At 52.6% G+C, this 20,798-nt stretch overlaps 2 protein-coding genes across 6 annotated transcripts in view; one reads left to right on the top strand and one right to left on the bottom strand.

The window, feature by feature from the left end:
- The window catches only part of Trip10 (thyroid hormone receptor interactor 10), a 16,993-nt gene extending 10,969 nt beyond the window's left edge, over positions 1-6,024 (bottom strand). For both annotated transcript variants that reach the window (XM_008836895.3, XM_008836896.3), the window contains exons 1-7: positions 5,907-6,024; positions 4,592-4,707; positions 4,417-4,473; positions 2,453-2,600; positions 2,310-2,372; positions 920-1,024; positions 561-689 (exon numbers count right to left, since the gene is read on the bottom strand). In XM_008836895.3, coding sequence (XP_008835117.1) covers positions 561-689; positions 920-1,024; positions 2,310-2,372; positions 2,453-2,600; positions 4,417-4,473; positions 4,592-4,707; positions 5,907-5,930 — 642 coding nt within the window. In that variant the 5' untranslated portion in view covers positions 5,931-6,024. The remainder of the gene's footprint in view (positions 1-560; positions 690-919; positions 1,025-2,309; positions 2,373-2,452; positions 2,601-4,416; positions 4,474-4,591; positions 4,708-5,906) is intronic.
- Positions 6,025-8,448: 2,424 nt separating this feature from the next.
- Gpr108 (G protein-coupled receptor 108) lies at positions 8,449-19,329 on the top strand. Of its 4 annotated transcripts, none has more exons than XM_008836897.3 (18): positions 8,451-8,623; positions 9,226-9,345; positions 11,084-11,134; positions 11,328-11,410; positions 12,144-12,301; positions 12,424-12,470; positions 12,560-12,628; positions 12,729-12,833; positions 16,090-16,223; positions 16,334-16,409; positions 16,755-16,828; positions 16,920-17,037; positions 17,247-17,377; positions 17,556-17,599; positions 17,889-17,938; positions 18,094-18,177; positions 18,263-18,381; positions 19,069-19,329. In XM_008836897.3, the coding sequence occupies exons 1-18, from the start codon at positions 8,498-8,500 to the stop codon at positions 19,139-19,141; spliced, it is 1,662 nt and encodes a 553-aa protein (XP_008835119.1). In that variant the 5' UTR covers positions 8,451-8,497; the 3' UTR covers positions 19,142-19,329. The 4 variants fall into 4 exon arrangements, 3 of the variants coding, with proteins under 3 accessions (XP_008835119.1, XP_008835120.1, XP_029421152.1); XM_008836898.3 differs by having other exon boundaries at positions 8,452-8,623; positions 12,177-12,301; XR_003850127.1 differs by lacking the exon at positions 17,889-17,938 and having other exon boundaries at positions 8,449-8,623.
- Positions 19,330-20,798: the final 1,469 nt, after the last annotated feature.

Raw genomic sequence — 20,798 nt, forward strand, 5'->3', positions numbered from 1 at the left:
GGGTGGTGAGACGTGGAGATTGAGACCTAGGGGTGGTGAGATCTGGGGGCGAGACCTGGAGATTGAGACCTAGGGGTGGTGAGATGGGGGGTGGGGGTGAGACCTGGTGGGGTGAGACCTGGGGGTGGTGAGACCTAGGGTTGAGACCTGGGTGGGGGGAGACCAAAGAAAGGAATCTCTTCCTCCCTTTTCCCTTCCTTCCTTCCCTTTTTCCTCCTTTCCAGCCAACTCCCTCCTCCTTCCCTCCCAACTTTCTGGTATCCACCCCTTCCTTCTTTTTTTCCTTCCCTCCCACCCTCTTCCTCCCTCTGTTCCTCCATCTTTCTCCTTCTACACAGGGACTCCCTACCCAACCCTGGCTCTCCTGGCACTTGCTGTGTACACCAGGCTGGCTTTGAACCAGAACCATCCCCTCACTCTGCCTCCAGAGTGCTGAGATAAGGGATTGGGGGGCTGTTGCTCTCTTTCCATCTGGAGGTGGATGTGGCAACTGAGGCTCTCACCCAGGGGTTGGAGCTGGTTAATTCTGAGGCTTTTCTCAGCCAGTGGAAAGCACTCACATCAAATATCTGGGGCATCTGGGAGAAGTAGAAGTGAGCCTGGTCACGGTTGAAACGCTGCAGCTGGGCAGCATATTCATTCTTGCTTTCTTCTGCCATGTGGCTGCGAAGGTGGGCTTGCTGCTTGGCCTGGGCAGTGGGATATCCCGGTGAAGTTTCCAGCGACATCTGGCCCTCCATCTCGCCCCGCATCCCGCCCTGCAAACTGCCTTCCACCTACTCTGCATCCCACCCTGCATCTGCCCTGCATCTGCTCCTTCATCTAGTCCTGCATCCAGCCCTACACCCCATCCTGCATTCCACTCTGCATACCCCACAAGCCTGTTGCAGGCCCCCATCTCCACCACACCTCGCATTACCTTTTCTACATCCGCCTTGGTTGCATTTATGTCCTGATCTAGTCGCTGCGCAGTCTGGGCTGCTTTTTCGGCTTCCCTGCAGTCCCGCTCGAATTTCCGCTTACTCTACCCAAGAGACAGAACCTGAGTAAAGAAACTGCCTCCTCCCAAACAGGAGAGGGGGGCCGGTAGAGCACGGGTAAAACCTGGCATGGTGGCACAGCTCAGTCATCCCAGCAATCAGAAGGCTCAGGAGTTCAGGGCCAACCTGGACCCTGCCAGGACCCTGAGACCCTGCCCCCCAAAACAAAACAGGAGGCTGGAGAGCCGGCTCAGCTAAGAGCACTGGATGCTGTTGCAGAGCAACAGGGTTCAGTTCCAAACACCCACATGGAGGCTAACAACTGTAACTCCAGGTCCAGGGGATCCAACACCCTCTTCTGGCCTTCATGGGTATTGTTAACATGTATGTGGTGTACTTACATACATGCAGGCAAAATACTCATACTCATGAAATAAAAATAAATTAATTTAAAAAAAATGAAACATGGCCAGCCAGGTGACTCAGCAACTAAAAGCACTTGCTACACAAGCCTGGATATCTGAGTCTGTCCCAGAACCCACATGAGGGTGGAAGGGACCAACTCCACAACTTGTCCTCTGCCTCACACATACATGACACAGGCACACATAGACACACACACACACACACACACACACATATAAAGAGCTGGTTCAGCAGTTAAAAGCACTGGCTGCAAAGGACCCAGGTTCAATTCCCAGCACCATATGGCAGCTAACAATCATCTGGAACTCCAGTTCCAGGGGATCAATCTGACGCCCTCTTCTGACCTCCGCAGGCATGATACAACATGGGTACACTTACATACAGGCAGGCAATATACTCATACACATAAAAATAAAATAAATAAAATATTTCTTTTTTAAAATTGGGCTGGGCGTGGTGGCATACACCTCTTATCCCAGCATTTGGGAGGCAGAGGAAGGTGGATCTCTGTGAAACAGAGGCCAGCCTGGGCTACATAGTGAGTTCCAGGCCAGCTTGAGCTACAGGGAGACCTATGTCAAAAAAAAGACAAGACACAAGTGGAGAACGACTGAGGAAGACACCAGTGTCAACCACAAGCCTCCACATGCATGCACACACACACATGCATGTACACACCTACATGAACCTGTGCATACACCACATATAGAAAGTTTCACACAGAAAGTTTTAGGCCACATAGAGAATTCTAGGCCAGCCTGGGCTACAAGAGACTCTGTCTCAAAACAAAATGTGCAGGGACAAAAGTTGTGCTTGGCACCGCCGAGGGGGAGGGAGGCCTGGGCACAGCACGCAGGGGGCTCTGGACCAGTGGCAGCACCCGGCTCCCTGTCTTGGACTCACATTCTCCAGCTGCTTGAATACATTTTCTAGCTGCTGCTGGGCCCGGCGACCTTCCTGGAAATGCTGTGGAAAAAAGTGTGGAGACCCTCAGCCAGGCTCCTGTAGGACCCTCTCAGCAAGCCCCAGCAGGGGGAAGCCCTCACCGTCTTCCTCTCCTGCTTCATGTCTTGAGAGTACTTGGCCAGCTCCAGACACACTTGGACACCCAGGTTCTCAGCCACCAGCTCTCGCTGGCCTGCAAAATCATTAACCTCCTGGAGAAGCTGGACAAAAGACTGCTGCTGGCTGAACCTGGGGGAGGGGACACAAGGGGTCAGGATAGTAGAGTGTGACATGTGCCTGACACGGCTCTGCACTCCTGTCATCCCAGCACCCAGGAGGTGGTGGCAGGAGGATCAGGGGTTCAAAGTCATCCTTGCCTACATATCAAGTTCCAGGTCAGCCTGGGCTATCAAGGTCTTGACAAGTGTGATGGTGCACGCCTTTAATCCCAGCACTCAGGAGACAGAAGCAGGTGGATCTCTGTGAGATTGAGGCCAGCCTAATCGACATAGGGAGTTCCAGGCCAGCTGGGGCTACAGGAAGACCCTGTCTCAAAAAGCAAAAAACAAAACAAAAACAAACATATATATTCAATCCTCACAAAGCCATGTTCACACTATGTGGAATAAAAATCTATTATTTACAACAACCTCATTGGGCTAGAAGTTGAAATCTAATGAGTTATTTATTCATTTATTTCAGATAGAGTCTTGCTATGTACCCCAGGCTGGCCTGGAACTCACAATCCTCCTGCCTCAACTTCCCAAGGGCTAAGATGGCAGGCATACACCACCATACCCAGCTCATCTTTTAGATTTTATTTATTTACTTATTTATTTTTCAGACAGGATCTCCCTATACCCCAGCTAGCCTGGAACTCACCATGTAGACCAGGCTGGCTTCAATCTCACAGAGATCCACCTGCCTCTGCCTCCTGAGTGCTGGGACTAAAGGCATGTGCCTCCATGCCCATTCACCCTTTAGATTTTAAAAAGAAGGGTACAGGGGTTAGAGAAATGACTCAGCAGTTAAGAGTACTGGCTGCAAAGGACCCGGCTTCGAATTCCAGGACACACATAGTGGCTAACAACCATTTGTAACTCCAGTTCCACACACTCACATGGTACACTTACATTCATGCAGGCAAAACACCCAAACACATAAAAATAAACCACCAAAAAAATTTTAAAGGTGCAAAATACAGTTAAAAGCTCTGACAATTACTATGTCTTGACCATTGGCTTATTCATTCAGAATTGTGAGTCAGGGTCTCATGTAGCCCAGGCTGGCTTCAAACTCCCTATATAGTTGAGGCTGGTTTTGAACTTCCCATCTTCCTTCCTCTACCTCCCAGAGTATGACAGATGTGCACCAATATATTCTGCTTTGGTCACTGTTTTTTAACAGATGAACTCTGTTCCTTTTCACCCAAACCCTACAGTGTAGGAAAAACTGTCAATAGACCCAATCGCAGACAAGGAAAAACAGAGACAGAGTCACTGTCCCAAGCCTGGCTTAGGGGTATGTGCCTGTCATTCCAGCACTCAGGAAGCTGGGACAGAAGGAGTTAGAGATCTGACTAGATTTCTGTAGAGATCTACACGGGGAATAACAAACCAACCAGATACACAGCAAGACCCTGGCTAAAGAGTAAAACTATAAGCCTGTAAGATGGCTCAGCAGATAAGGGGGATTGCTACCAAGCCTGAGGACTGGAGTTCAATCCTCAGAATCTACAAGGAGAGAAGAAAGAAGAGAGAAACAACTACCCAAGTTGTTCTCTGGCAGCAACAGGTGCACCATGGCATACATGCTGCACCCCACACACAAAATAAATAATAAATAAATAATAAATATTAAGAAAAAAGTCACTCAACTACAACGCAAAAGGAAAACAGAAATCGGAGAATTTACACGCCAAAACAGCTACAGAACAGGATTCCAAAGTAGGTGGGAAAGGAGGTGGGAAGTGAGGTGGCCGGGGGGCATGGCCGCAGGGAAAGAGAGGCCCACCCACCCCTCCCCACGCTGAGTCTAGGGCTGTGCTATCTTCTTGGATTCTTACTTGGCTTCAGGGTCATCTTTGGCAGGCCTCTTGGGAAGGTATTTTTTGACCAGGTTCCTAAGGGGAGATAGAGGCAGGGAGGCTGAGCACCTGGCCCTCCCACGTCGCTACCTCAACCCCGGGGCCCAGGGAGGGAGTCCCAGTCTGGCAAGCATCTACCCTTGGGGGGTCTCACCGCAGTTGCTTGGCGTAAGCATGCTCCACCTCCGTGCGTTCTTTAACAAACTTCACGTATCTGTCCAACAGGTCCAACCCCCACTGCGTGTGGCGCTCCAGTACTTCAAACTGATCCTAACGAGGGGGGCGCGATTGGGGAGGGTCAGGGTTACAGTCTTGGGGGGTGGGGGACACCGCAAGCTCCACCGATCCGATGCACCAGGGGACGCACCAGGGGGAGCCTCGTGGCTTGGTGATGGATCTAACACTGGCTGCCTTCCCCAGGCGCCGCCCCGGCGCAGGGGGAAGGCAGGAAGCTGGCGGGAACCCCCTCTCCTCTTCCCGGGAAGGGCCTGGACCACTGAGCTAGGGCGCCAAACCGGACCACAGGGTCTCTCGGGTGTCGGGATAGCTAACAAGGGGGTGTGGAAGGAGGCTAAGCCTTTCCTTCTGTTCCCGAGGATCCCCTAATCCCCCCCAGATTCCGGAAAATCAGGCCGGGCTTGGCATGAGTCAGAGAGGGGAAGAGTTTGTGTGGAAGGGGGGGACTCAAAATGGCCAGATTGCCCGATTCGCCACGAATCCCCAGGATCCTCCACTGAGTGACTCAGTTTCCCCTCCCTCTGCCTCCAGTGCATATCCAGTAAGAAACCCCCAAGTTGGAGGAGGGGGTAATCATATACCGCACCCGAAGATTCTACCACCTCTAGGGAGAGGAGAGGTCAGAGGTCCGGCTGGGATAGAGGGAAACTTCCAGGGCTTCCTGGGTGAGGTAAAGAGGCGGGCAAGGGGTTGCCCCGCCCTGCGCCTGGGGCCGAGTCCTGCAGCCCCCCCTCCCCTCCCTCTCAGCGCCCCAAGCCCTTTGGGGGCGACTGCAAGCCGATCGGGCCTGGTTAAGAACCCACGTGGGAAACAAGGTGACCAGAGGGTCCCCTCCCCCTCCCAGCCGGACAGGCGGGCGACGGGCAGGGACCCAGGGTGCCGTAAGATTAGCCTGCAAGCCAGGCCAGGGCGCTCAAAATAGGTGACCTCACCCAGCTGTCCCCCCCCCCCAAGTCCCTGGCCTGGTCCAGGGATTTCTTGTGACTGCCTTACTTGCAACTCTGTGCCTCAGTTTCCCTAAGCCTGTCCTTTGCAAAGTTTCTCTCGGGCCCTCTGGGCGTCTTCAAACTTCCAAGGAAACTTTCAAGAGGGCGCGGAGGGCAGAGGGCGGGGACCACCGGGGTCAGTGGCAAGGGAAAGCGCGGAATCCCTGTTAAAGTACAACGCGGACAAAGAAGAGAAGCCCGGACCCCAATAAGGAAGAACCTGGGAGCTGGGGCGAAAGGACTCACCCATAACTCGGTACCCCAATCCATGCTGGTCCCGCCGCGGAAGACGCCACCACGGTCCTTCACCAGGAGATTCAGCCCAGGGCGGTGCGCCGAACCCAGCCCCGCCCCGCCCGCCTTGGCCATGCCCACTCGCACTTAGGTCACGCCCCCTTTGCGCTCTGCCACGCCTCCCCGTCTCCCTGTAGCCCCCTGGCCAAGCGGTGTCCTAAGGCCGCGTCCCTCCCCAGGAGGCGGGGCCCAAAGAATATCCTCCCCTTCTTAAAGGAACGTGGCTACAGGCCGGACCCCCTAAAAGGAGTCCCCCAACTTATTTTCCAAAACTATGCCCCCATATTTAGTAGCCTCCCCCGCCGCAAACTATCCGTCCTTTCTCTTCATTTTTGCATCCCTTAAAAAGGGTCAAATAAAAAAAAAAAATCCAAGAAGTCTTCCCCCCCACTCCATGGCAGGGAGAACCTGCGGTCGGTCTCCCAGTTCCTGCGGGACCGACAGGGCTCCAGAAATCTCCCGTTTCGTTCCACTAATTGGTCTGGTTTCGTCCGGCCACAGGACAGATAGGACGAATTCGATCCAGCCCAGGACGCGCTTCCAGCCAAGGCCGGGTCCATTAACGCGCCCCCACCGCATCCTGCCTTCCTTCCCTTCCCCACAGAGTCTCCTCTGGGAAACTGAGGACAAGCCGTCCTTGAGGCGCCAGTCTCAGGCCTTGCCCCCCGCCACACACACACTTCGCGTTTGCACCTGCCTGCCCATTTTACACCCTGTCCACTGAGGCCCAATCAGTAACTGGCCCCGGGGATCCCAGGTTGGCCCCACCCATAGACACTGGAGCCCTGAGGCTTAGAAGTCCAATTCCCTCCCACTCATAAAACTCCCTTTACACCTTGTAAATCCCCTTGGAACCCGGGTTGAAAGGGGAGAGGCCCCTATGACTCCCACCGCCCCAACTCGCCCAGCCTTTGGTGAAGGTGGACGGGGAGCCTGAGTTTAGCCCACGCTGGGACTGAGGCTCTGTTGAGGCTTGGCCCCACCTGCTGGCGACTTGTGAGTTAGGCTCCAGGTTGCAGAGTGAGGCTCCAGAGGTTTCTGGGTTCCACTGTGGTCAGAGGCTCAAACGAGACTTGGGTTCAACCCAGGACAGCACCCTATCGTCGCGGGGTCTCAGACTCAGGTGAGAGGCTTAGCACAAGAGGTCAGCAGTCTAAAATTCAGGGGCTGAAGGGGGTTGGAGAGAGGGCTCAGTAGTTGAAAGCACTGGCTGCTCTTGCAGAGGACCCAGGTTAGGCTCCTAGCACCCACATAAAGCCTAACAACCGTCTGTAACTCCAGTTCCAGGGGATCTGACGCCCTCTTCTGACCTCCATGGGCATTGCACAACACAGGTGCCCTTATATACATGCAGGCAAAACATTCATACATGTAGATTTCTTTTTCTTTTTCTTTTTTGAGGCAGGGTCTCCTTGTAGCTCTAGCTGCCCTGGAACTCGCTATGCAAATCAGGCTGGCCTCTGGCTCCCAAGTGCTGAGACTAAAGACTTATGCCACCATGCTTGGCCCTTTAAAAATATTTTTTCCTGGGGTTGGAGAGATGGTTCGGCAGTTAAGAACACTGATTGTTCTTGCAGAAGACCAGGGTTCAAATCCCAGCACCCATATGGCAGCTAATAACTGTCCCGTAACTCCAGTTCCAGAGGATCCGATGGCCTCTTCTGTCCTTGCGGGCACTGGACGACACGGGTGCACTTACATGCATGCAGGCAATACACTCATACACACAAAAATAATTTTTAAAAAATTTTAATATTTTTTTCCTTAAATCAGGTGGCTTGAAAACCGGGGTTCAGAAGATGTACCGCTATGATGGTGAAAAAAAGAAACGAGCCAGTGTTAAAATGAGGTGGAAGCTTGTAGGGTCAGAAGGAGGAGAGGGGTCAGGAGTTTCAGGTTGAAGTTGGAGCTTGGCTGCAGCAAGAGGGAGTTAAGCCTGGGGTGGGGTCTGCAGGTGGACTTTTCAATAGTTTTATTTGGGGGCTTAGCCCAAGATTGAGCAGTCAGCCTGGGGTCAGAGGTCACCCTGGGGTCAAGAATTTTAGGCCTCTCCGTGGACTAGCAAGGTTAGAACAGGGCAGGCCTCTGTTCTAAATTTGTGTTTACCAAAAGCCTGATTTCTGGCCACTAGCCACGTCCCAGGGGAAGAACAGGAAGTGAGTACTTGGAGATCCTGGGAAATGTAGTTTATGCATGCCTTGTGGCAGGCGGTTGCTCCCTCTGAATTCTGGGTAATGTAGTCTTGGACCGTTGAGAGTCAGGTGTAGGAATTCCGCTTTAAGGGCCGGGTATTGGTTCTATTTTTATTGGACAAATGCCCTGTTCATCAAACTACATCCGGGATGATCTTTCTGCGGATTGGACAATGTGAAGGAGGAGCTAAAAGGGACACGCACGTCTTTTGGGAAATCAAGCTGTCTATGAACTGCAGGATGAGTGTTTATTGGCTGGATCTGGCCACGCCGTGCAGCGATTGGCTGAGAAGTGGGCGGGGTTTTGCGGGCGTCAAAGGCGGTGTCGGGGGGAAGGCGGTGGCTCCAGAGATGGCAGTGAGCGAGAGGAGGGGGCTCAGCAGCGGGAGCCCCGCGCAATGGGGATGGGAATGCTTGCTGATGCTGATCCTGATGCTGAGTGACTCTTCGGGTCGCATCCACCGGCTGGCGCTCACGGTGAGCCTCGCGTAGGAGCCCCTACCTCGGATTTGGTCTCGCTCATCCTCCCCTTAGGCGGGTGGAGCGATCGGACGCTCCCCGCGTCTCTGCCGGAAGTGGTCTCGTCCCGGAATCCCCCCGACTCGCGGCTTGCGATGGGCTAGCCTGGCCCGTGGCTCTCTCCACTAGGTGCTTGGCTTTGGGGGCGGGTCTCCATCTCCCTGGGAGTTTTGACTCTTGGCTCTTTAAATTCATGGGGACCCTTGGCAACAATCAAGAGGCCCCCCTTGGGGAGGGTCCCTAGTAGGATTTTTCTGAGACCGGCGGGAGGGGGGAACTCATTTGAAAACTCAGCCCAGTGGGAATCTAAAAGTTTTCCTGGAAGCCAAAGCTAGGTACAGCAAGATGTGTTAACCCACTCTTCGGGTACTGCTGGTAACATAGGGGACCTTCCAGTGGCTCCCAGACTTTCGCCTCCTGGACCCTCAGAACAGATTTTGGGAGAACCAGAATCACCCAGTGGGAAGTCTCCACCCAGCCATCCCAGGAAAGTTTTCTCACACTCGTCCTGACTACTGGGAAAGGTGTCCCAGCAGCCGTGTGCCCTTGGTCTCCGGCAGGGGGAGAAGCGAGCTGACATCCAACTCAACAGCTTTGGATTCTATGCCAACGGTTCCCTGGAAGTGGAACTGAGCCTTCTGCGGCTGGGCTTCCTAGAGTCAGAAGAGAAGTCGCCACGGGTGAGGGGTTTATGGGAGTACTGGGTGCACGAACTTCAGAAGGGTTCCTGTGGTTCTGTATTTCGATCCTAGACTTGCCCTTCACCCACGTAGTCTGAGACTAGTCCTGTAGCCTCACTGAGCCTCGGTCTTCCCTCCTTTCACTTGGGAATATAGTGCTTGATGTAGGCTGGAAGTTTTGGTATAAATCCATCATCCTAAGCTTCTCTGCAGGCTGACACATCAAAACTGCCCCATCCCCTCACTGGGGGATTCTAGACTGTCACTCTACCCCCAAGCCACGCCCCCAGTCGCTCCCTGGGGGGTTCTAGGCTAGCACTTTAACCCTGGGCCATGCCCCCAGTCCCTTACTGGGAGGTATGGGGGATTCTGGGCTGTTAACTCTACCCCTGGGCCATGACCCCAGCCCCTCACTGGGGAATTCTAGGCAGGGGATGTACTGCTAAGCCACATGTCTTGCTTTTGTTGTTTACATGTTTTTATTTAAGTCTTTGGGAATTTTATATATGCATACAACGTATTTTGGCCATATTCCCTCCCAACTCCTCCCCTGCCTCCTCCCAGACCCACCTCCCTAGCCTCCTCCCAACTTCATATCCTTTGTTTTATAATAACTTAATAACTTACTGAGCCCTGTTAGTGCTGCCTCTATAATCCTGGATGTGGGGCACCCACTGGAGCATGATCAACCTACTAGGTTCATACCCTTAAAGAAAATTGACTCTCCCTCCTCTGGCAGCCATCACATGTCCATAGCTCCTTAATCAGGGGTGGTTGCTCATGAACCCCTTCCTTCCTGTGCTGGAATGCTGACTGGCTTGATCTTGTGTAGGCCACCACAGCTGCCGTGAGTTCGTGGGTACAAATGTCTTGTCATATCCGTATTTTGCTCCAATGCTCTCCAACTTCTGACTCTTACAGTCTTTCTGGCCCTCTTCTGTGGTGCTCCCCAAGCCTTGAAAGAAGGGGCGTGATGTAGATTACTTACGCCAGGCTTGCTTTGACATTTTGTTTTAAGAGAGGGTCTCATGTAGCCCAGGTTAGCTTGAATTCAAATTCCTCCTGCCTCAGTCTGTAGTAACTGGCGCCATGCAAGGTCCTGTCCAGCAGGTGTCCTGTGAAAAGTCTCTCTGAGGTGGCTGGAGAGCTGCCTCAGTGCTTAAGAGCACAGGCTATTCCTGCAGAGGACTCAAGTTTTTCCCAGCACCCACCTGGCAGCTAACAACCATCTGTAACTCCAGTTCCAGGGGATACGACACCCTTTTCTGGCTTCTACAGGCACTGTACATACTGTGTACTTACATACATACAAACAACATGCACACACACACACACATACACACACACACACACACACACACATAAAAAGAAAAGAAAAAGAAAGAAAAATCTCTGAGGAATTTTTTAATCCTGTGAGGTAGTTGCAGATAAAGGGGGTGTAGGAGGCGGAGATGGACAGGTTGTTGAGAATCCAGCATATAGTAGGTGTTCAATAAATGTGAGATTAACTTTGGGGAAATGGTGCATGGCTGTGAGCCCAGCATTCAGGAGGCTGAGGCAGGAGGATTCTCACAAGTTCAAACACAACCTGGGCTACATTGTGAGTACAGGCTAGCCAGGGCAACATAACGAGACCTTGTCTCAGAAAAGAAACAAACAAAAAAAGAGCTTCCAGTTCTTCTCTCAAGGGACAGTTTGGGGGTTCCCAGTTATTCTCCCTCTTTCTTTCCACCCACAGGTGGGGTTCAGCCTGACCCGGGTTCGATCTGGCAGCGTTCGCTCCTATTCAGTGAGTGCACAGGGTCTGAGGGGGTAGGGGAAACTGGGGTATGTTGAGGGATGTCTTCTTTATGTAGAGTGTGCAGCACCCCGTTGTTTTCCAGAGAGTGGGCAGAGAAAGGTCTGGTCTGGATGGGAAGGCAGGCATGGTGGGGTTGGGGCCATGGGAAGCGTGTCCCAGGTTCCCTCTATCCACTCTCCAGAGCCGAAATAGCCATGAATGCCCTCTGGAGAGAAACAGCAGCAACTTCCTGGTCCTGTTCCTCATCGACATCAAAGACCTGCAGTGAGTCCAGCTGGAAACCCACCAAAGACCCACAGCCCTAGGGAGAGCCTGTCACTTTGGTTACAGAGTGCTGTGTGTGTGTGTGTGTGTGTGTGTGCTGGGAACTGAATCCAGTGCCTCACAAATTACAGGCAAATGCCATACCCCTGAGTCATACCCCCAGCCCTTACTAGAGGATTCTTGGCTGGGGCTCTACCCTTGAGTTAAGCCCCCAGCCCCTCACTGGAGGATTCTAGGCAGAGGCTCTACCTCTGAACCACGCCCCCAGACTTCACTGGCAGTTTCTTGACAGGAGCTCTACCCTTGAGCCATGCCCCCATCTCCTCACTAGGCAGGTGCTTTCCATTGAGCCAGGCCTCCATCGTTTTTTTTTTTTAACTCTTTATTTTGTGTCAGGAACTCAGTAGGTTTTCCAGTTGGATGGTAAACTCACTTTGTAGCCCAGTATGACTTTGAACTCACAATCTTCCTGCATCAGCCTCCCAAGTAGCTGGGATCACAGACCTGGGCTACCAAGCCAGGCAATATTTTCTTTTAAATTTGGTACATGAATGACACTTTCCTTTGGACAAATCGTTGTTATTATAAGCAGCCTGAGTGTGATGGCCACCATGTTGAGTGGTGGCCAAATGGTAGGATCTGGTGACCAATGGCTCAGAGAGATACTCCCTTCCTCTTCCCCCACAGGGAGGGGTCTACCACACAGACTTTATAGCCTAACGGAAGGCTTCAGTGTCCCCTCCCTGGCCCCTCACCCTCACCCCAGTGTCCAGGTACGAAAATACGGGGAGCAGAAGAAATTGTTCATCTCTCCTGGCCTCCTCTCTGAAGCACCCTCCCCGTCAAACCTCGCCAAGCCAGTGCCCACGGGCACCCCCAAAGTGGACAGTGGTAAGTCAGACTGGCTGGGCAGGCAGGTAGGAGGCGGGGCTCTAGGCAGAGCTGCTCTGGGTGCATCTCCAACTCTCTGCACATCTATCTCTTAAAAGTCATTCATTCTCCTGCTCCTACAGGGACCTCTGCAGTCAACAAGGATCAGGAAAAGCTGGCAGTAACTCAGGTTCTAGGAGAAGGGGCTACCCAGGGGGATTACAGGCATGCGGCCCAGGGCCAGCTACCAACACAGCTAATGAGATTCTGTTCCCTCAGGAGCCCAGTGGAATGGAGAAGGAACTAGTGTTGGGGCTGGGCCACCTCAACGACTCTTATAATTTTAGTGTGAGTACCTGTCCTGCCTGTGTGTCTCTACCTCCCAACAACCCTGTCAGAGCTAGGGGATTCCCCACTCCATACTGAGACCTCCTCCCGCACTGCCCAGTTTCATGTGGTGATCGGCTCCAGGGCAGAGGAAGGACAGTACAGCCTCAACTTCCACAACTGCTACAACTCCAAACCAGGGAAGGAGCATCCATTTGACCTCACAGTGAGTGTCGAAGAAAAGTCGGTTCACGGCCAGCCTCACAGAAGCAGGCTCCACTTTTCTTTTCAAATTACATTTTCTTTATTTGGGTGATATGCATGCCATGGCACAGCTACAGGTCAGAGAACAACCGGAGGGGATTGGTTCTCTCCTTCCACCATGTGGGTCTTAAGGACAAAACTCAAGTCGGCAGCCTTGGTGAAAAGTACCTTTACCTACTGAGCCATCTCAAGGGCCCCTGGCTGAGCTTCTCATGTCCGTATTAGGGTGGTAGTGGGACCTTTCTGGGGAATCCAGTACACCTCTGATTGAAAGTATTTGGGAGAAGCCAAACTTGCATCTATCCCAAATGTGTTGAGGACTTTCTTTGTCTACAGGTATGTTCTTGTGTGCGGGTGAGCTTGCAGGCACGTGTATGCTGAAGTCAGAGGTCAACCTCCAATGTTGTTCCTCAGGCACCATCCCTTTTTTAAAATATTTTATTTATTATTTTTCTTTTGCGTGTGAGTGTATTGCCTGCATGTATGTTAAGTGGGCCCATGTTGTACAGTGCCCATGGAGGTCAGAAGAGGATGTCTGATCCCCTGGAACTGGAGTTAGGATGGTTGTTTGTCACTGTGTAAGAGGTGGGAACCAAACACTGGTCCTGTGTAAAAGCAGTCAGTGCTCTGAACCATTGAGTCTTCAGTGGCTCTTAACTACTCTACAACTCCGCCACCTCTTCTTTTGAGACAGGGTCTCCCTGTAGCCCCAGCTGGCCTGGAACTTACTAAGTAAACCATGTTGGCCTTTAACTTATAGAGATCAACCTGCCTTTGCCTCCCAAGTGCTGGAATTAAAGGCCTGCACCACCATGCCCAGCTAACTTTTTTTAAAAATATATTTTATTTTTATTTTATGTATATGAGTGTATTGCTTGCATGTATGTAAGTGCACCTGTGTCATGCAAAGCCTGCGAAAGCCAGAAGAGGACGTCAAATCCCCTGGAACTGGAGTTACAGACAGTTGTTAGCTGCTGTGTGGGTGCTGGGAATCGAACCCAGGTCCTCTGGAAGAACAGTAAGTGTTCTTGACTACTGAGCCATCTCTCCAGCCCCAAACTTTTTTTTTACATTAATTTGTTTTGAATGAGTGTGCACATGTTACACCAAGCATGTGGAGGTCAGAGGACAACTTGCAGGGGTCTGTTCTTCCACTTTTCATGGATTCTGGGGCTGGAACCCAGGGTGTCAGGCTTGACAACAAGTTCCTCTATGCATCTCACCCCTAACTTTTTTCTTCTCAGCGGCCAGTAAAGGACACATGAAGCCCTGGGTTCCATCCCCAGCACTCCATAAAACGAGGCATTGTGGTGCATGCTGGTAATCCCAGCACTATGAAGGCAGAGTCCAGAGGAGAGAGATCTCGATCTTCCTAGCCAGTCTAGCTAAATAGGTAGCGCCAGGTTCCAGAGAGAGAGATCCTGTGTCCAAAAACAAAATAAAACGAAACCAAGAGCCAGAAGATGGCTCAGCTGATAAGTGCACTTGCCACCAGGCCTGGCATGCTGCGTTTGACCCCAGGAGCCCACGTGGTAGAGACACAGAATGGACTCCTGCAAGTTGACCTCCACACGTGTGCCACATACACATACACTAAATAAGTAAATGAAAAAAAAGTTTTTGAGACAAGGCTTCACTTTACAACCCTGGATGTCCTAGAATTTGTTATGTAGACCAAGCTGGCCTCAAAACACAAGAGATCCACTCTCCTCTGCCTCCTGAGTGCTGGGATTAGAGGTGTGTGCCACCACACCGGCTCTTGAAGTTTTTTTTTTTTAATTATTAAAATAAATAAAATAAAAATTATTTACAGCTGCTGGGCATAGTGGTGCACACTTTTAATCTCAGCACTCAGGAGGCAGAGGCTGGTGCATCTCGGTGAGATGAATAGAACCCAGCCTGGACTGCATAGCAAGTTCCACGCCAGCTGGGACTCCAGGGAGACTGTCTCCAAAAACCAGAAAAAAGTGAAAGGAACAAAACACCTGCTGTCCCCTGGTCTCCATATGCACTACACAAACGATACAGTCACAGCCACATACCCCCGGGTGCACTGAAGTGGATATCATAGGTCTGTTTAAGGATGACTTAAGCATACATTTTTCTCCTCAGTGTCCCCTGAACAATACACTATAACCACTGTGTACCCACTATATACCTTATATCAGGCACTCAAGTCTTCTTCTAGAAGTGTTTTAAAGTCCCCTGGGGAATTTGGCAGGTTCTATGCAAATACTGTATCACTTTGTATAAGAGACTTGATCCCTGGGTCTTGGTGCCCGCTGGGGTCCTGGCTCCAGTCCTCATTGGATTTCAGTATATGGCTATCCATCCATTGGAGGGATAGTGCAGACTGAGGTTCAGTGAGGACCTACCCTCTCCACACCTCCAGCTAGACAGTGGAAGAGCTAGAGACTCTAACTTGCAGCTCTCTTGAAAATCCAGAGCTAGGAGTGCCTGCTCCGACCTCCATTGGTATAGGGGCTGAGAGCTCATCAGACTGCCTGTTCTGGCCTCCCCCTGGCATAGAACCTGCCGACCTGGCATAGGGGTTGAGAACTCGTGACCACCTGAGAGCGCCTGGATCCTGCCTCCATGTGGTGGCACCAGTCAAGGATTTTCTTTTCTCCCTACAGTTAAGAGTTATGCAATTTGGGAGTCTTTTAGATAGAGCCACTGAAGGGGTACCCCAATTGCCTCACCCTGCGTCCCTGTTCAGCATGGAAGAATCCAGAGTGGGCTGTGTCCTGCTTCCCTATCAGCAATTTGGGTAACCTCTTCAGAGGATGGTATGATAAGAATAGGAGGTAGGAATTGGCTAGGCAATTCCCCTAAGAAAAGTAGTCAATTTCTTGGCTAAAAGTCAAAATGTCCTTGGGCCTCTTAGTACTACATTCTCTGTTTCAAAGGCCAAAAATGTCAAAAGTATTTGGGCGCTCTTATCTAATCCTTAAAAGATTTTAGGGTTACCTCTTCAGAGGGGGGACTGTTAGAGTAGCAAAAAGCTCCATTAAGAAAAAGAAAGAGTACATGAAGTTGTTCAGGAAAAAGTGATGGGGAGATAAGGGAAGAGTTGGAGGGGAGGGAGTAGATGTGGATTTGATCAAAACACCTTATATGCGTGTATGAAATTCTCAGATTTTTTTAAAAGTTAAACAAAAATCCAGAGCTAGGGGTCAGCACCGGCGCAGCCACTGTCAGCACTCCCACTTTCCCAGGTGATGATCCGAGAGAAGAATCCAGAAGGTTTCCTGTCAGCAGCGGAGATTCCCCTCTTCAAACTCTACCTGATCATGTCTGCCTGCTTCCTGGCTGCTGGCCTCTTTTGGGTGTCTGTGCTCTGCAAGAACACGTAATATCCTTGCATCCCCTGTCACCACCCGCTGTCACCACCACTTCTCTGTGGATCCTCAACATCCCAACCTTGCTAACCCTCTCTCCATCCCGTTCTCCCTCTGACAGATACAGTGTCTTTAAGATCCACTGGCTCATGGCCGCCCTGGCATTCACCAAGAGCATATCCCTCCTCTTCCACAGCGTGAGTGTCTGGGGCCTGGTGGTGATCCAAGGGTGGGTGGCTGAGACCAGACATCTCCACCTGTGCACCTGTCCAATTCATCTGTCTACCACCTATCCTCCAATAGGACCAATCCGTTGGTCCAGTGGTGACTTGCTGTTTAACCATCCACCACTCAGTTGTGACCATCTCTCCATCATTGGGAGGGAGTCTGCATCCCAACGTTGGGAGTCTGTTTCTATGTCCCCCACACTCTCCTGCTCATAACCACTCATCTCTCTGATCACCTACCCATCCCATAATGATCCTCTTTGTTCCTAAATTGTCCCCCACTCATCCATCCTCTGACTATCCATCCGTCCCCAGATCAACTACTACTTCATCAACAGCCAGGGCCACCCCATCGAAGGCCTCGCTGTCATGTACTACATCACCCACCTGTGAGTCACCCGCTCTGCATGCAAGTAGGGAGCAGGCAGGGGAGGGCTGGGCCCTCACCTCCTCAGACCTCCATCACCTTGGCTCCCCCAGGCTGAAGGGTGCCCTCCTCTTCATCACCATCGCCTTGATCGGCTCAGGCTGGGCCTTTGTGAAGTATGTGCTGTCTGACAAGGAGAAGAAGATTTTTGGGATTGTGATCCCACTACAGGTAGGAGGGCTTCAAGGTGGGGTTACTGGGAGGGATGTTCAGAAGACATGCAGGGAGATATTCAAAGAGGGATGCTCAGGAAGGATACAGAGAGGGATGTGCATAGGCCGGAGGGGGTGTTATTGGCTATGGCTAATTTCTGGTTTGTGGGGACCTCTCATGGAACAAGGGTGAGGATAAAGTCGGGTGGCCCCCCTCCTGACCCACAGGTCCTGGCTAACGTGGCCTACATAGTCCTCGAGTCCCGTGAGGAGGGAGCCAGCGACTACGGGCTCTGGAAGGAGATCCTGTTCCTCGTGGATCTCATCTGCTGTGGTGCCATCCTCTTTCCAGTTGTCTGGTAAACTGGGTCCGCTACTCAACCCTGCTGAGGCCCTGCACCCAGTTCAGCCAAGGGCCTGACCCTCCACCCCAAACCAGCTGACAACCCTCCCCCAACCTCACTGAGGACTCACCTCCTGTGTACTCAGTGGTGGGATCAGCACTGACCAAGCCCCATGTTCCCCCATCTGCCCCAGGTCCATCCGGCATCTCCAGGACGCATCTGGCACAGATGGAAAAGGTGAGGCTTTGTCTACCTTCAAGGCTTTGTTCTCAGCCCGCTTCCTGACCCAGTCCCACTTTCTCTGCCCCCAGATGCCCTGGCCAGCCCCCACCTTCTGCATGGCAGTATGCTGGTGTCCCATCTTGTTTCCCCCGTGATACCTACAACCAGAACCTCTGTCCCGGGTCATTACTTCCCTTTTGACTTACTCCCTTTACTGACTGCCCCATCTTGCCACTGGATGACCACCCAAACATCCTCCCTGATCCCTCTGACCCCTGAACCCCACTCTGTTCCCATCCCACAGTGGCCATGAACCTGGCCAAACTGAAGCTCTTCCGACATTACTACATCATGGTAGGCACTGCGTTGCCCAGGCCTGGGTCCCTCCAGCTGCCCTCTGCTTCTGACTCCAAGCTCGGCCCCCTCTTCATGGTCCTCCAGCCCCTCCCTCCATCCTCCCTTCTGGTCCTCCCGGTTCTCCTGCCCCACGCCCCCTCATACTCCTACAGGTCATCTGCTATGTCTACTTCACCCGTATCATCGCCATTCTGCTGCAAGTGGCCATGCCCTTCCAGTGGCAGTGGCTCTACCAGGTGAGCCTGGCCGGAGCCTCATGTGGGTCAGCGCCAGCGGGTGCAGGGAGGCCCAGCCTGACCTCGTGCTTGCCCCACCCCCCAGCTCTTGGTAGAGAGCTCCACGCTTGCCTTCTTCCTGCTCACCGGGTATAAGTTCCAGCCAGCGGGGGACAACCCATATTTGCAGCTGCCCCAGGAGGAAGATGTGCAGATGGATCAAGTGTAAGCCGGGGCTGAGGGAGCATGGGCTGTGGGCCTGGGAGGGTGACCCAGGGCTGGGCAGCAGTAGGTAGCGTGGGGGAGGAGTTAGGTAGCATGAGGAGGGGCTAGGTAGGGTGGAGGGAGGGGCTAGGTAGGGTGGAGGGAGGGGCTAGGCAGTGTTAGGATGTAGGCTGCTCTGGAGGTGGGGCCTACTCTCCTCTGAGATGGGATCTGGGAGTGTGGGACTGGACAGAATGGAGATGAGGCTACACAGTATGTGGGAGGGGCCTAGGCTGCTCTGGGAGTGTGGCTGAAGGGAGCAAAAAATTGGGTATAGAGGCTCCAAGACTGGGAAGACAGGAGGAGTAGGGTCTAGGTGATTCTCAGAAATGACCTGGGGTGGGGCGTGAGGGATCAGGCCTAGGGAGTACAACATGGATATGGGTTGGTACGGGCATCTCCGAGAATCTGCCAGGAGAGCTGCGTTAGGGAGAGGGTGTCACTATGACAGCCAGGCAGTACAGCCTCAGAGGACTGGACCTCTGTGGGGTGGTAGAGCCAGGCCAATTGGAAGGCCGGGTTAAGACCACTGGGTGGATAGCCAAGTTGGCCGTGGGTGTGGAGGGGAGAAGAGTGGGCAGGGCTGAGGCAGCTCCTGAGCAGGGCCTGCTGCCCATCAGCTCCTCCTCCTTGTCTGCCCTTTCTCAGGATGACAGACTCTGGGTTCCGGGAAGGCCTATCTAAAGTCAACAAGACAGCCAGCGGCCGGGAGCAGTTTTAAGCTCCACTCCTGCGCCCCATATTCTGGCACCTGTTCCCAGCGTGCAGGGAGCCAAAGGGGCCCAAGCAAATAAGGCACCCGGACACAGGTTCCAAGAAACCCCCAGCAGCGGGCAGCCCCATCCTCACCAGGGAGACAATGTACCTTTCTACAGTACAATAAGGACCAACATGGTTTTTGTTACTTAAGTTTCTTGAGTTTCTGAGTTTTGAGAACCTGAGGCAAAGCTTTTTCTGACTTAGAATCCTGAATTCCAAGTCGGTGTGGTGACACGTCTGTCTTCCTGTTACTGGAGAGCCTGGGCCTCATGAAACCGTGCTCAGTAAAAATAAAATTAAAATTAAAGAAACCAGACTTCACCATGGAGTGGGGGTGGAGGTGGGGGTTGGTGGTCACTGTTCCTCCACGGTCAGTAAATGTTAACTGAGCAGCTGCTGGGCTGTGCTGGGCCCTGTGTCAGGTACTGAGGAAGGAGCATGACCAAGATCCCTCAAGGGGACAGGAGGGGGCCTTGGCAACAGCCAGCCCTGTCCTGGGGTCACCAGACCTAGGGTGAGGGTCACATAGGGACCTGACTCAGCTACAGAGTCAAGTAGGTAAAGGAGCCTCAGCAGTTAAGCACTTGCCACACAAGCTTGAGGACCTGGGTTCAGATCCCCAGATCTCAGCTTGGTGCTAATTTGTAATCCCAGCACTAGGGAGGATTCCTGTGGCTCTCCAACCAGCCAGCCAACCCAGCACCATGAGATCCTGTCTCCAAGTTAAGGGGCTGGAGAGCTGGCCCAGCAGTTAAGAACACCAGCTACTCTTGCTCACGGCCCCTAACAGTGGTCCTTACTCCACTTCCAGTGCTGTCTTCTGACCTCTGTGGGTATGGCACATACATAATGCACTTACATGTGGGCAAAACACTCATACCCATAAAAATAAATAAAAAGTTTTTTCAAAGGCTCAGTGGGAAAAGCACTCGAGGCCGATGACCTTACTCAGACCCTTTGATGTCCCCAACTGTAATCCCAGCCCTCCCACCGCAGGTAGAGGTGGAGTCAGGAGAATCACCTGCAGGCTCATGAGCCAGCCAGCCTGGAGCAGGCCCTGCCTGCCTCATGATGTGGAAGGAGAGAACTGCCTCTGAAAAGCTGTGGCCTGTGCTCACACAGGCTGTAGCTTAGTGGGCAGAGCTCACCTAGCATGCACAAGGCCCTGGATTCATCCCCACCCCCAAATGACAGCTACACAGATGAGCACCCCTCATTCCAGCACTCAGGAGGTGGAGGCAAGGGGATCAGGAGTGTAGGGTCTGCCTGAGCTACCTGGCTCTAGCTCTGTGGAAGTGGATGGTCATGGCTGTAGGGTCACACACGGCCTTGGCCTGGCCTCCTGGACCTATGTGGAGTGTGCCAGGACCACTGACTGGAGTCCCTCCCCCCTTAGAGTCAGCTCCTTTCTCTACCATCCCATGAAGGTACCTGGGAACTCCTGGTGGAGCTCTGAGAATCTTGGTGGGGCAGGGTTGGGGGAGGACAGGAATAAGGAGCAGGGCTGGGGGAAGCTTCCGGAATATGGAAATGAGCCCAGATGAATAAATAGCCCAGCTGGCTGAAGAGGGAAGTGGGGAAAGTTCTTGAAGGAGGAGCTGGCTGGGGCAGTAGCAGGC

The sequence above is a fragment of the Nannospalax galili genome, unplaced genomic scaffold (assembly GCF_000622305.1).
Source record: "Nannospalax galili isolate Female #2095 unplaced genomic scaffold, S.galili_v1.0 scaffold77, whole genome shotgun sequence".
Lineage (NCBI taxonomy): Eukaryota > Metazoa > Chordata > Mammalia > Rodentia > Spalacidae > Nannospalax > Nannospalax galili.

Bases quoted from the DNA above. Each gene is read 5' to 3' on its own strand.
- Gpr108 (XM_008836897.3), top strand. From the start codon at position 8,498: ATGGCAGTGAGCGAGAGGAGGGGGCTCAGCAGCGGGAGCCCCGCGCAA. The intron at 12,834-16,089 runs GTGAGTGTCGAA...CCACTTTCCCAG, and splicing joins AGCATCCATTTGACCTCACA to GTGATGATCCGAGAGAAGAA. The intron at 16,829-16,919 runs GTGAGTCACCCG...TGGCTCCCCCAG, and splicing joins ATGTACTACATCACCCACCT to GCTGAAGGGTGCCCTCCTCT.